The 15,004-nt window shown below is 47.2% G+C and overlaps 1 protein-coding gene across 4 annotated transcripts in view; it reads left to right on the top strand.

Annotated features, from left to right (window-relative positions):
• The first annotated feature begins 13,323 nt into the window (after positions 1-13,323).
• The window catches only part of Dgkh (diacylglycerol kinase, eta), a 169,499-nt gene continuing 167,818 nt past the window's right edge, over positions 13,324-15,004 (top strand). For 2 of the 4 annotated variants that reach the window (XM_063274439.1, XM_039094035.2), the window contains exon 1: positions 13,448-13,651. In XM_063274439.1, the coding sequence (XP_063130509.1) occupies positions 13,592-13,651 (60 nt within the window). In that variant the 5' untranslated portion in view covers positions 13,448-13,591. 4 annotated transcript variants of the gene reach the window in all.

Below are 15,004 nucleotides of genomic sequence, written 5' to 3'. Positions count from 1 at the left end.
CAGAGGCAAGTGAATCTTTCAGTCCAAAGCCCGACCAATAGAGTGAGTTCCAGGATGGCCAGGGCTACACAGAGAAACACTATCTTAAAAATGTAAACATATATGTATATTTCATATATCATGTGAAAGAAATAGAACTCTCTTTGACCTCTTGGTATTTATAAATAGGATTTTTTTGCCCCGTAGGGCAAAACCCTCAGGTTTCTCCATGTCCTGGTACCCATTGTACCACAGAACTATATAGTGGCCAAGACTGATTGGCGAGAAGGCTGAACCAGGAGGATTACATGTTCAAGGCCAACCTATGTGTTTAATGAGACTTTGTCCCAAAACATTACTACCAGTCTTCCTCTTCTTCCTCTTCCTCCTCCTCCTCCTCCTCCTCTTCCTCTTCCTCCTCCTCCTCCTCCTCCTCCTCCTCCTCCTCCTCCTCCTCCTCCTCCTCCTCCTCCTCCTCCTCTCCCTTCCTCCCCCATCCCTGCCCTTCTTCTTTTGGAGACAGGGTTTCACTATGTAGCCCTAACTGGCCTAGAACTCACTATGTAGAGCAGTCTGGCCTCGGACTCACAGAGATCCACCTACCTGTGCCTCCTGAGTGTTAGGATTAAAGATAAATGATACTACGCAGATCCTTTAGCACAGGTTTTTAAATTACGAAAAGAATGGGATCTGGAGAGTTGGCTCAGAGGTTAAGAGCACTGGCTGCTCTTCCAAAGGACCCAGGTTCAAGTCCCAGCATGAACATGGCAGCTCACAACCATCTGTAACTGCAGTTCCAGGAAATCCAAGGGCACCAGGCACAGGTGTGATGCACAGACATCCACGCAGGCAAAACATCCATTCAAATAACAAAAAAGATGAGGAAAAGAAAACATTACACGTTAGCTTCAGTGTCACCATTTGTCATGTTCTCCAGATTCCTTGTCCTACAACGTGGGACACTTTAGGACAACTGTCGAGCATGACTCTGGAGCAAGCAAAGCTAGCGATCCCCACAAAGTGGGTGTTCAGTGACTTTTTGCTGAAGAAGATATTATACTTGAAAAATTTGAGGCATCTTCTTGCTGTCACACACACACACACACATACACTTGCACACAGACACCTGCATACACACACACCTGCACACACACACACACCTGCACACACACACACACACACACACACACACACACACACACACACACACACACACACAAAGCAGAAACCCGATGAAATGATTTGACAGCCCATGTCAGCAACACTACCTCTGTGGCTTGCTGTGGAAGGCGCTCTCTTTACCAGGAAGAAAGTCCCTGACCCTAGGGATCCCAGCTGCTGCCAGGTCTCTCGGGTGAACTTTCTCCCAGAGTGTCCTTGCAGTGGAGGCTGCATGAGGTGACGCTGGACAGGCCAGATGACGTGTAGGCAGCTTAGTTCTGGGCTCTAGTATAGCTGGAACCCACTGACAGCAGTGGTGAGAAGGAATGCCTGTTGGGTCAGATCATGTTACTGTCCATTCATGATGGCCTCCCAGGTTCCCATCCAGGTTAACGGAGCAAAGTGAAGAAGGAGAGACAGGAACACAGCAGGGGGACCAGGAGGCAACCAAAGGGCAGCACGAAGGAGGGTCCCGGAAAAGGGGTGGGAACAGGGAGAAACAGGCTGGCCTTGGCCCGCTTAAGACCTTTGTACTGAAGGCAGCTGCTGTATCCTGGGGCAACAGCAGAGAAAACACTCGTTAGACCTGGATTCCAGTCCCCGTCCTGACAACAGTTGACATTTACAACACGGTGCGTGTGTCTTTCTTGTCTTTCTATTCTTGGCTCCAAAGACCATTCCCTGTCCTCCAGTCCTCTTGGGGTCTGTGATTTTTTTCTCTGTGTTAACTCCTTCTTACTTTCTTAAACAACACTTGCTTCCCTACGCTACTAAAGGGTAGCCCCTGCGGTGGCTCCACAACTTCTGGCCTTCTGCTGGTCTCTATTCTCCAACCTTGCTATGCACCACTCTCCCTGTGAACTTCTCTCTTCCATCAAGATTCTCCTCTCACCCTGCCTCCCATTTTGAGGAAGGGTCTCACTCTCTAGCTGTGGACCTCAGGGTGGTCTTCTTGCCTTAGCCTGCCCGGTGTATATCTTTTTCTCTGTCATGGGGTCTCTGTGTGCTGAAAATTCCACAAACCAGCACTGTGTCTTAAGTGCTGTGGCCAGGCTTACTGTCTAGTCCCCAAACTTTAATATCCTCTCCTATAACAGGGGACAATTATAATATCTTCGTGTGGTTTTTGTGATGATTCCAAAATGTTGTTTTTTTAAAAGATTTATTTATTTATTGTATATAAGTACACTGTAACTGTCTTCAGACACACCAGAAGAGGGTATCAGATCCCATTAAGGATGGTTGTGAGCCACCATGTGGTTGTTAGGAATTGAACTCAGGACCTTTGGAAGAGCAGTCAGTGCTCTTAACCGCTGAGTCATCTCTCCAACCCATGTTGTTCTTTTAAGATGGAATTTTGTGTGGAACATATTAACCTATGGCTTCCTCATTCCAATTTCAAAAAGTATATGACCTCCTTCATTTATCATGTGGAGCGCTGCTCCCAGCTGATCTGTGTGACAAAAAGTTAACAATCTGGCTGGTCTTGTGTCAGCTTGACACAAGCTAAAGTCAGTGGAAAGGAGGATACCTCGAAGGAGAAATTGTCTCCACACTGGGTGTGGTGGCACAGGCCTTAAACCCAGCACTCAGGAGGCAGAGGCAGGCAGATCTCTGAGTTTGAAGCCAGCCTGATTTACAAAACAAGTCCAGAACAGTAAGGTCTACATAGAGAGAAACCCTATCGAAAACACACACATACGCGTGTGTGCGTGCGTGCGCGCGCACACATACACACACACACACACATACAGACAGACACACACACATACAGACACACACATATACACACACACATACAGACACATACACACACATACACACACATACACACACACATACAGACACACACACACATACACACACATATAGACACACACACATACAGACACACACACACATACAGACACACACACACAGAAATTGCTTCCATAAATCTGGCTGCAGGCAAGCCTTAGGGTATGTTTTTAAAGAGTAATTGATGGAGGACCCAGCCCATTGTGAGTGTGGCAACAGTCCTGGGCTGGTGGTCCTGGGTTCTATAAGAAAGCAGGCCAAGCAAGCCATGGGGAGAAAGCCTGTAGGCAGCATCCCTCCATGACCTTTATCAACTCCTGCCTCCAACTTTCTGCCCTGTTTGAGTTCCTGTTCTGACTTCCTTCAGTGATGAACAGTGATGTGGAAGTGGAAGTGAAGTAAACCCTTCCCTTCCCAACTTGCGTTTTGGTCATGGTCATGGCATTTCATTGCAGCAACAGAAACCTCAACAAGACACAATCTCTTTTCTTTCCTTTTGGAGCCCTGAGCCTTGAAAAGCACCTACGCTGGACCAGGCATTTCTAACACATTATTCATTCCATCCTGATTCTCCAACAGGTGTCATGGAGGCAGGATAGAAAGACCAGGGATATAAAAGGGACACGAGACAGAGAGGAAGCCCTTCAGTCTTGGAATCTGGTTTGTTTCTGTTGGTAGCTGAGAACAAATTGCCTGCAAAGGGCTATAATTCATTTTCTGAGCAAAGTCTCGCAAACAAGATTATGAGCCATGTTTGCAGCTGAAACACCTGCCCTGGGCAGGGGGGCTCAGTCCTCAGCGGCCTGGTCGCCCAAGAATATGGGAGTTGGAGTGGGATACCCAGAATCTGCATTAAAAAGGGCTGAGTGTGGTGGGGCTGGGGAGCTCAAGACAGGTAGGCTGCCTTGCTGGGACTTGCTGACCAGCCAGCCTACCCTGATCTGCAAGTCCCGGCTAGTGAGAGTTTCTGTCTCAAAACTGTAGGACATGGGCCCTGAGGAATAATGCCTGAGGCTGTCCTCTGGCCTCAGCACAATTTGAACACTGCATACATGCATCCACACACAGGTACACACAAACACCAAAGAGGCTTTGACATTCTAACCTCAGTAGAATATGAACCGCTTTGACCTTTTCTGACCCACATATCTTTTATCAGCCTTCAAACACAGACAATATACTTCACGCATCACTTTATAATCTCATTTACTAAGGAGAAGTTCTTTAAGTCAGACGTGATGGAGCATGACCGGTATCCCAAGACTCAGAAAGGAGAGGTAAGAAAATGACAAGTCCAGGACCAGCCTGAGCTACATGACACCATCTCAACAAAACAAAACAAAACAAAACAAAACAAAAGAGTTCCCAAGGAACTCCTTTTTTTTTTCTTTATTAACTTGAGTATTTCTTATTTACATTTCAATAGTTATTCCCTTTCCCGGTTTCCGGGCCAACATCCCCCTCCCCCCTCCCCTTCTTTATGGGTGTTCCCCTCCCCATCCTCCCCACATTACCACCCTCCCCCCAACAATCACGTTCACTGGGGGTTCAGTCTTAGCAGGACCAAGGGCTTCCCCTTCCACTGGTGCTCTTACTAGGATATTCATTGCTACCTATGAGGTCAGAGTCCAGGGTCAGTCCATGTATAGTCTTTAGGTAGTGGCTTAGTTCCTGGAAGCTCTGGTTGCTTGGCATTGTTGTTCATAGGGGGTCTCGAGCCCCTTCAAGCTCTTCCAGTCCTTTCTCTGATTCCTTCAACGGGGGTTCCGTTCTCAGTTCAGTGGTTTGCTGCTGGCATTCACCTATGTATTTGCTGTGTTCTGGCTGTGTCTCTCAGGAGCGATCTACATCCGGTTCCTGTCAGCCTGCACTTCTTTTTGCTTCATCCATCTTGTCTAATTGGGTAGCTGTATAAGTATGGGCCACATGTGGGGCAGACTCTGAATGGGTGTTCCTTCACCCTCTGTTCTAAACTTTGCTTCCCTATTCCCTGCCAAGGGTATTCTTGTTCCCTTTTAAAGAAGGAGTGAAGCATTCGCATTTTGGTCATCCTTCTTGAGTTTCATGTGTTCTGTGCATCTGGGGTAATTCAAGCATTTGGGCCACTTATCAATACCATGTGTGTTTTTCTGTGATTGGGTTACCTCACACAGGATGATATTTTCCAGTTCCCTCCATTTGCCTATGAATTTCATAAGGTCATTGTTTTTGATAGCTGAGTAATATTCCATTGTGTAGATGTACCACATTTTCTGTATCCATTCCTCTGTTGAAGGGCATCTGGGTTCTTTCCAGCTTCTGGCTATTATAAATAAGGCTGCGATAAACATAGTGGAGCACGTGTCTTTGTTATATGTTGGGGCATCTTTTGGGTGTATGCCCAAGAGAGGTATAACTGGGTCCTCAGGTAGTTCAATGTCCAATTTTCTGAGGAACCTCCAGACTGATTTCCAGAATGGTTGTACCAGTCTGCAATCCCACCAACAATGGAGGAGTGTTCCTCTTTCTCCACATCCTCGCCAGCATTTGTTGTCACCTGAGTTTTTGATCTTAGCCATTCTCACTGGTGTGAGGTGAAATCTCAGGATTGTTTTGATTTGCATTTCCGTAATGACTAAAGATGTTGAACATTTCTTTAGGTGTTTCTCAGCCATTCGGCATTCCTCAGCTGTGAATTCTTTGTTTAGCTCTGAACCCCATTTTTAATAGGGTTATTTGTCTCCCTGTGGTCTAACTTCTTGAGTTCTTTGTATATTTTGGATATAAGCCCCCAAGGAACTCCTGAGGTGGTACCATTACCAACGTTGAGCCAGGTCTTCCATTTCCACTGCCATTACTACGTAGCACAAGGTAGCTTAGGGACATTTGCTAAAATGCCTTCCCCTGCCCTCAGGCTTCAAAGGCCCTCTTATCTCCTGGACTCCTGTTGCACTGGTAGATGTCACGCTGGTTACGGAGCCTCCTACACCGTCAGGCTCCTTCTGTGATTATTCTGTGGAGTTCCAGCACCCAGGTTGATTCTTTCTGCTCAGTTCCTGGCAGCCATGTCTCTTGGATTTAGAGATCGAAGTTGGAGTCTGAAGTGCCTGGGTCTAACCACTGTGTGTGTAGAGGAGCTCTGCTAGGAGTATTCTCAGGGACTTGTAAGAGCTGGCCTTCCCATGCTTCTTCTGAACATTTGGAGAGAACCTCACGTTTTCTATTTCTTTAAAAGAAAAAAAAACTTATTTATTGTTAAGTTTATTTTATGTGTATGAGGGTTTTGCCTTTGCACCACGAATGTGCAGTGTGCATAGAGGCCAGAAGAGGGCGTCAGATCCTCTGAAATTGGAGTTACAGATGGGTGAGTTACAGTCGTGTGAGTGCTGGGAACTGAACCTGGGTCCCCTGAAAGACAGCCAGAGCTCTTAACCATTAGCTGTCTCTCCAGCCCTGAATGTGCCATTTCTTGAACAACAACTAAATCTGTTACATTTTATATTAGTTCTAGACTCAATTGTTTATCCTTTCTCTTTAGAGAGCAGACTTCATGTTAGTTCATTCTTTCCTCTGCATTGTTAACAGTCTCAGCCTGCAGTCCTGAAACGCTTTTCTTTTTCATATTTTCCCTATACTGATCTTTGTTAACTGACTTGTTGGTAATTATTAGCCATTTTCTTCTCTTATAAGAAACAACTACTGTGCAGAGAAAAAAAAATACATGATCTTACCACACTTCAGACAAAAAGAAGGAAAAAAATCATGCAATTATAGAATCCTACTGCACATAGTAACCGGCAACCATGTTGAGATTTAATCTGCCAATTGGAAATTCATATTCTATCATATGTGTATTTTTTTACACATTGGGCTTTAAATAGTTAAAATATTTAATAGTTTTATTATTTTTAATAATAATTTTTTGCTATTATTAATGTGTGTGTGTGTGTGTGTGTGTGTGCATACCACCCTGCATATGTAGGGGTCAGGGAACAACTTTGTAGACTTAGTTCTCCTATTCCACATTTATGTGCATTTAGTGATCTAACTATTTAACTGATGTCACCTGATTTGTATGGCAAGCACCTTTACCCACTGGGACATCTCACCAACCATATATATATAAAGAATCTGTCTTTCACTTAAGCATGCCTACCACGTAATATTTTAAAGTAACATTTAGCTTTTTTTTTTCCTTGATATTATGTGAGATGAGGACAATAGGAAAATGAGGTCATTTGTAGAATTTACACCTGGAGTTGTGAGCTCCAACAGTGCATCTGGGAGGGGCGTGGTTACACACCTGTAATCTCAGCACCTGGGAAGAAAGAAGGACAAAGAAACAGTTCCATTCTATTCCGTGCAGAGCCATGGAGGCCATTCCCGGGAAGGCCGCAGGAATGATGCTAGCCCACATACTATGCTAGCCCACATACTGAAGTGTGGCTGTTCCTCCTCTGCGTGCTCCAGAGGAGCTTCGTAAAGTGGAACTGAGACCAGAGGTCCTCCTGTCCTGTGTCAGATGTATTACCATTACTAAGATACAATCTGCTGTGAGCTGCCCTCCAGGGCAGTCCTCATGTGAGAGCCTTTATCAGATCATTTCGATGAGAAAGTATTCTTCCCCAGCATGCTCCACTGAGGTCTGGCTGGAACACTAGAACCTGCTGCTCTTTGTTCTTTGAATGTGAGATACACACGCCTCTCTTCTGGAGCACCACGTTCACTATGGTCTCCAGGGACTGCGTTAGAGGGAAGAAATAGCCCCATACTTAGGAGCTATGCAAAGAATGGACTCTGGTTGCCTAGAGCATGAACATCAAAACTTGTCAAATATAGAGAACATTGTGACAGACTGTTCCAAAGATTATATGTGTGTATACACACATACACACATATACATGTCTCATCCACATGCTCATTTTACAAGTGATTTTTTTGAAGGGTCTATGTTCTGGCCCTGTTAGTCTGGAAAGGAATTTATGAAAGGTTCAACTAACAGAATTTCTGAGAATTCATATTCTATGACTGTGCATATAATTCTCTCTCTCTCTCTCTCTCTCTCTCTCTCTCTCTCTCTCTCTCTCTCTCAGCATATACCTTGGGACACCTGACATTCCGTGTAAAAAGTTCCATTCAACTTCTGCAAAGCCAGCATGCTGGAACAAGTAAGAAGCTAGCCTTGGAGATGCAGATTCCCAGGAAGCCCCGCCTGTACCAGCCTTCAGAATTCCAAGTCTCGAAGCCTTAAGGACTACAAACTCTAGTCAGCCAAGAAAATCTGGTGGCTACTAGCCAAGTCCAGATCAGACCCCTCTCAGGTAGACACCTCCATAACGCATGCTTTATTCCCCACCACATCCCCGCAAAAAAAGCAAACAACAACAGCAACAACAACAAAACCCAACCAAACAACCAAATGATCCAAACCAAAACAAAAAACCACAAAAACTAAAGCATCAAGGCGCCTAAAGAGAATGTCCTAGCAAACCACTACTAAGCATGCAAGGAAGCAAGCTGACACAAATGGAGCCCATATGTGCACAAAGGGGAGAATTTATTCAGACAACTATAAATAAGAAACATTTCTAAATAAAGTGCTTAAAATGTTTAATGAGATGCTGGGCGTGGTGACACATGCCTTCAGTCTCAGTATTTGGGAGGCAGAGGCAGGTGGATATCTATGAATCAGAGGCCCAATCCTAACTCTAACACCGTCAGTGAGTGGCAGGACGGTGAGGGCTATGTTGTACATGCATGCCTGCAGAACACAAACTCAGGTTTAAAAGATAAAGAAAAAACAAAACACACACACACACACACACACACACACACACACACACACACACACATTATATCAAAACTTTTTTCTTTTCTTTTTTCAGAGCTGGGGACCCAGGGCCTTGCACTTGCTAGGCAAGCGCTCTACCACTGAGCCAAATCCCCAACCCCTGTATCAAAACTTTTAAAAAGAATGAAATGAAGATTCTAGGAAATAAACAAATGAAAAGCCAATGGTCACATTAAGAAATTAAGAAGCAGGGTAAACAGAGCATTTCAGTGACAGAGACAAGAGGATTGTGGCGGGTTTGAAGCCAGACTGGTAGGCCAACCACTAGAGCTACACAGCAAATCCTTACTCAAAAAGACAAGGAAGCAACACTGGTGACTGAGCAGAGTTGCAAACAAAATTAGGGAGTTGGGTAATATATCAGGAAATTATCCAAGATTAGCAAAACAAAACAAAGACAAACCAACAGCAACAACCAACCAAGGAGGAGAGCTAGGGAAAAAAATTGAGATTTGGAGGATTAAAAAAAAAACAAAAAAACAAAAAAACCAAAAACCAAAAACAAACTCTTCGTCAAATCTAGTTATAGAAACTCAAGATAGAGAAAATTGCACGGAAAAGCAATGATGAAAAGTAATGCTTGAATTTGAAACATTTTCAGATTTAAAGAAGGATTTGTGTTTTCAGGGTAAAATGAGTATTAAGTTCTTAAAAAAAAGAAAGAAAGAAAGAAAGAAAGAAAAAAACCAACCTAAAACTAGAATCCACTTAAAGTCAAACCATTAGTCCAAACACAAAATGAAGATATTAAAATTTATTGGACAGAAACATACTGGACTGAGTGTAGATATCTCATTGCTACCCCTAGATGCCGAAAGGTGGTCAGTCACTTTGAAGGGTTCGTGTTAATCACTTTCAATATAGAATTCCATAGATAATGAAATTATAATTCAGGCGTAGGAGGAAATTAAAATAGAAGACCCAGAGACCTTTGGTGAAAGAAACTGAAAAGCACATTCTCAGACACACACACACACACACACACACACACACACACATACACACACACACACACCAGGGTCTATAGAGGTCTATGAAGCACATACCCCTCCCTGCCTTTTTTGTCTCCCACAGCAGACACTGTATCACTTCCCCCCTCTGTGTAAGGGCAAAGGCTTAGGTGGATGGTAAAGTGGAAGAGAGGACACACCCAACAATCTACTAATGTGTACTATTCAGTGAGAAGGAAACACTGTGTGGGGGAGGGGTGGCGGCAGCGAAGCTTTCCTAGAGCCTTGTAGTCTGATCAATACAGATAATGAATGGAAGCAACCATGCTAAAAGTTGTGCTCTTAGGATGGTCTGATAGTAGTGAGATCAAACTGCGTATTTTTAAGGCATCTTTAAAACACAATGACGCGGAATAGTTGAAAACCAGAACTAGTTAGTTATATTGTGTAATCAGTAGCAAAGAGAAAGATATTTTATTGTACAAGACAGACTTTAATGTGATAAGACAATGGATATAATACTTTTTCCTGATTTATGTTTTGAGTTATTTTGTGTGTGTGTGTGTGCCTACCTGTCTATCTGTGCACCATGTTCATGCAGGTACCTGAGGCCAGAAGAGGGCATTAAATTTTTGGAGCTGGAGTTACAGGTGGCTGGGAGTCCCCCAAGGTGGACACTGGGAACTGACTTAATTTGGGTCCTCAGGAAGATCACTGGGTGCTCTTAATCACTGAGGCATCTCTCCAGTTCCCGACCCTCGATACAAGACATCAATCCTATTTATACAGGATCTGCTATCATAACCAAACCCCTTCCTTAGGTGCTCTGGGTGTGTGTGTGTGTGTGTGTGTGTGTGTGTGTGTGTGTGTGTGTGTGTGAGAGTGAGAGAGAGAGAGAGAGAGAGAGAGAGAGAGAGAGAGAGAGAGAGAATACCTCTTGGGAGTAGGGTTACTCCTTCTGCAGATGGGTCTGGGAGTCTCAAAGGCAGGTGAGTGCCTTCACCCCTGAGGTATATCACCAACCAACCTCAGCTCTGGTTTCCTATGAAAGGCACTGATGCATCTTCTGGACAACAATGCAGGGGAAGCTGATTTTTTAGAGGCTCAGAAACACACCTCGCACTATATCACAATTAATTCTTTCAACAAACTTGAGAAACATGCCGAGAACTGTACAGATGGAAAAAGTCAGTTATAATATTTGGTACCAGGAAGATGATATGGGAAAGCTACCTTCAAAAAAAAATCTTCTAAGGCATGACAGGATAGCATGTAGCCATTCAGTGTAGAGAGAGCAGATTTTTTTTTTCTTTTTTCGTTTTTTTAACCATGCAGCAAAGTCAGGAATACTCAGGAATACTTTTATGAGGGAGGTAGCCCTTAGGGTGGATAGTGAAATATGAACAGGTGTTGTACAGGGCTGAGTAAGAGGAAGAACATTCCAGAACAGGGCACAGCATGAAAACAAGTGGCCTGAGGGGGAACCGCCTGCAAGGAACGGTTTGAAGGGACTGGTGAAATAGACACTACTTCAACTTGTGACTTGGGTCACAGCAACAGGGATGACAGCAGCTTAGAGGCCACACAGCCAGTGAGTGGAGCAGGAGGAGTGGCTCTGTCAGTCAGGCACCTGCTGCCAAGCCTGACGGCCTGAGTTCAATACCCAGCTCTCCTATGGCTGAAGGAGAGAAACAATTCCCGCCAGTTATCTTCTGACCTCCACACTTGCACACGGGCCCACACACAAATAAGTAAGAATAGAATGAAAAATTCAACATTAGTAAGGAAAGTAACACAGGCAGACAGAGCAGTGAGGGAGAGAAGTAGTGGGAAGGGGAAGCAGTGAGGGAAGGGAGGAACCCAGGGTAATTTTTTTTTTCTTTTCCTTTGCATGACTAAGTGAATTGTGGTGACATTTACGTAAGACTAGAGAGAAAAGTCAGCTGTCAGGAAAGCACATTGTTTTAGACAAGCTGAAAACAAGGCCAGGGGGATAAAGGTAGAAATTTCTGGTTAGGAAGTTGGCTGGCTTCTGGGTTGGAGAGATGGTTCAGTGATTAAGAGCACACACTGTTCTTGCCGTGGACAGGGCGGTTGATTCGCAGCACCCACACTGGGTGCCTCATAACTCCATCTCCAGGGGTACAGGATGCCTCTGGCCTCCATGAGAATTTGCACTCATGTGCGCAAACCTGCACACAGACACAGACACCTAAGTGAAAAAAAATGTCAAAAATTTAAAAATGTTTGGAAAAGGGAAGTTTGTGTCTAATCTGGGATCGCTTAGCTCGCAGATAGAATGCTTACCTAACAGGAATGAAAGGCTGGTTTTGAGCCCTGCTGTACAGCTGTAATCCCCAGTGCTGAACATGGTCAGAAAGGATGGCTATCTGTGAGTTATCATCACATGGCTGCTAGCTAAAAGCCCTTAACCCTCACTCAAAGTAAATGAAGGACTTAGGCTATGTAGACAGCAGGTAAGACGAGGCCACTGAACAAAAGCATAGTCAGAACCAAAGAAGACCCGACAGTCAAGGGCCGGTTTAAAGGAGAGATTCAGAATATGAATCTAGTCAGTCAAGTCATAGAAAGTGAGTGTTTGAAAACACCCAGCGGTTTAGCTCTCTCCACAATCCTTAGGTGACCTTTATGAGTGTAGCTTCAGCGGAATATTAGCCTCGGAAATTAGTATGACGTGGGAGCATGCTGGATCAAGTAAGTGTTTTGGTTTTTTGGTTTTAAAACGTGTGAATGCATCTGTCTACCAGACTAAGGGCCGTCAGATGGTGCTGGCAGGAGTCTGAAGTCCACGAGAGGAAATGACCCATGTAAATGCAGTCACTGCTCAGTTGCAACTAGATGGAAACCGTCTTCACTGCCAGTAAAGATGATTTCAGGAAAGATGATTTAAAATGCTAGTTGCAATTTTCATTTTCTTTTTCCCAGAGAGCAGCAGGAGGAGACAGTTGACATTTGAGCTCTTTCTCTGAACTGACCCGGTCCCTAATTTGAGTGGAGCGCTCACGGCGGATCACAGACCGTCTCCTTAGCTGGTTTTCTTTCCACAAAACCTTTCAACCAAAGAAAATGAACAAAAGCAGGGCTCCCCAAGCTTAACATCTCTTGGAGCTGGCAAGCCAGCCAGTCATCCCAGCTGCCGGAATGGGTGCTTGGGAGCCGCTCAGGGGTGCGAAGCGCAGCCTCGCTCTGTTGAAGCCAGGTACTGTCCTGGGCAATTGGCTCCAGCCTCAGCTCCGGAGGTGGCCGCCGGGGGCTACACGCACCCGGGGCGAGGGAGGCCGAGGGAAAGGGGTGCCAGGACCCGCACGCCCGGCGCGAGCCACTCGGCCCCTACATCCCCCCGATGCTCCTGGCGAGCCCGGCCCCGCGGGGAGGCTGCCTCTCTCAGCCGCACCACCGCCCGGTGCCCGTGACCACCCGGTGGCCGCTTTCGGTTCCGCGCCTTATAAGGCCTGGCAGGGGGGTCACGTGCGTCCCGGGCCGCCCGCCGGGAGGGGCCGCTGGGGGAGGGGCGGACGGCGGGAAGAAAGGGGAGGGAGTCGGGGGCGGAGACAGGAGAGAGAGGGGTGGATTCTGCGGCCGTGGGAGGCGGCGGCGGCTTGGGGAGCCGAGCGCTCGCGGCCGCGCGGGAGAGCGGGACCCGGGCGGCTGCGGAGGCGGTGGCGGAGGAAGGGACCAGCGCGGGGGCGGGCGAGCGCGGCGGAAGCCAGAGAGCGCGGGAGGGCCCGTGGCTGGCCCCGGGCCGGAGCCGGGGCGGCAGCGACAGCGATCGCGGCGAGGGAGGCGCAGGCAGCGGCGGCGGCGGGGGCCCGTGTCCGTGCGCTCCGGCGGCCAGCGGGCGCGGGCCGGCGGGATGGAGCCGCAGCACGTGCGCCCAGTGCTTGGAGCCCGGAGCCCGGCCTGGGAGGAACCGGTGGGTACCGCGCCCGCGCCCACCCCTCCCGCTTGTCCTTGCTCCCTGCCTCCCCCTCCCGGCCCAGGTTCCGTTCAGGAAGCGGTCCGGGATGAGGTCCCCAGCTGCTTCCCAGCCCGGGCAGCGCTTCCTCCGGCGCCCGGGCTCCTCCTTGCTCGCCGCCCGGAGAGCCTTTGTCCGGTCGGCAGGAGCTCTTCCCCGAGGGGCCTCTGGCGACGGTCTTTCGAGGACCGTTTCCGCGCTTCATCCTTTTCCCAACTTTGCACTTCATTCCCGAGTGTGGTGCGGCGGCCCCAGGAGTGGAGGCGGCGGGCTTGCCTGGTCAGCGGGTGGCGCCGGGAGGAGACGGGGCTCACCTCTTGACCGCGCCCTGGCAGTCACCTGGGCGCGCAGGTTCCCGAGGTCTGCCGCCTGGGAAGGCTGGTGGCTGCCCGAAGCGCAGAGCCACGCCTCCGACTCTGGTGGCCGCGGCTGCCCCGAACTGCTCCGAGGGTCAGGGCACCTGGCCCGGGATCCAGCCACCAGCTAACTTCGCTTTCGCCTGGATTTCACTGCACACGCCACACGGAGACTGAGTCATATTTAGGAGCTCAGTGTTGCGTGTAAGAAGATGAGAGTCGGGGTCTTTGGATTTGTTCCCTAAACTCCTTTAACTTATTCCTTGCACCGTCCGTTATCCATCCGTCTAGGGATTTCTCCCAGGAAAACCCCGTCCCGCGTAGACCCTTGTAATCTTGAGTGGGCAATGAATTTTGGCTCTGCATGCCCCATCTACGTATTTGGTACTCCTTTTTGATCGACATTGTGAAGCGTCTCAAAAGCCTGGTCCAAAATTTCTGGCTTCATCCGTGTTGCGGTGCTGTTCCGATGATGTTTTCCCAGGGACTTCCTGAGTCTGCTCAGGCGGGCCCTCTGCCTGTTGAGAGCTTGTAGGTCAGGTGCCAGACTTGCCTCTCCTTTTCTTACCCTTAGACTTCCAGCCCTTTTGCCAGCGTACTTTTCGCTGCCTCCTGCTTCCTGACCTTTCAGGAGTGTCCTTCGACTTTGATCCATCTGCAACTGCTTTTGCTTTTGTGAGTCTGCACGTTAGGTAGCCCATCTGCTCATGTTCTACTGCGATGATCGTTAGGGAGTAAGCTATTCTTGGTTAAAAATACAATTCAGTCTTGACATTTAAGATCATTGGGAATTAAATCGAGTGACCTGTTTTGAACTTTACTATATAAAGTCCTATCAGCTTACACCACTTACAGTGGGAAACTCTGAGTTGCTTTTTGGGTGCTTAATGTCAGGACTTCAGTTAGAAAATTAGAGAACCTCCCGCTTTCTTCTTCAAAGTGCTAAGAACCAAAG

Source organism: Rattus norvegicus, chromosome 15 (assembly GCF_036323735.1).
Source record: "Rattus norvegicus strain BN/NHsdMcwi chromosome 15, GRCr8, whole genome shotgun sequence".
NCBI classification, from domain to species: Eukaryota; Metazoa; Chordata; class Mammalia; order Rodentia; family Muridae; genus Rattus; species Rattus norvegicus.
Note: the sequence above shows the minus strand (reverse complement) of the source record. Positions and strands in the feature narration are given on the sequence as shown.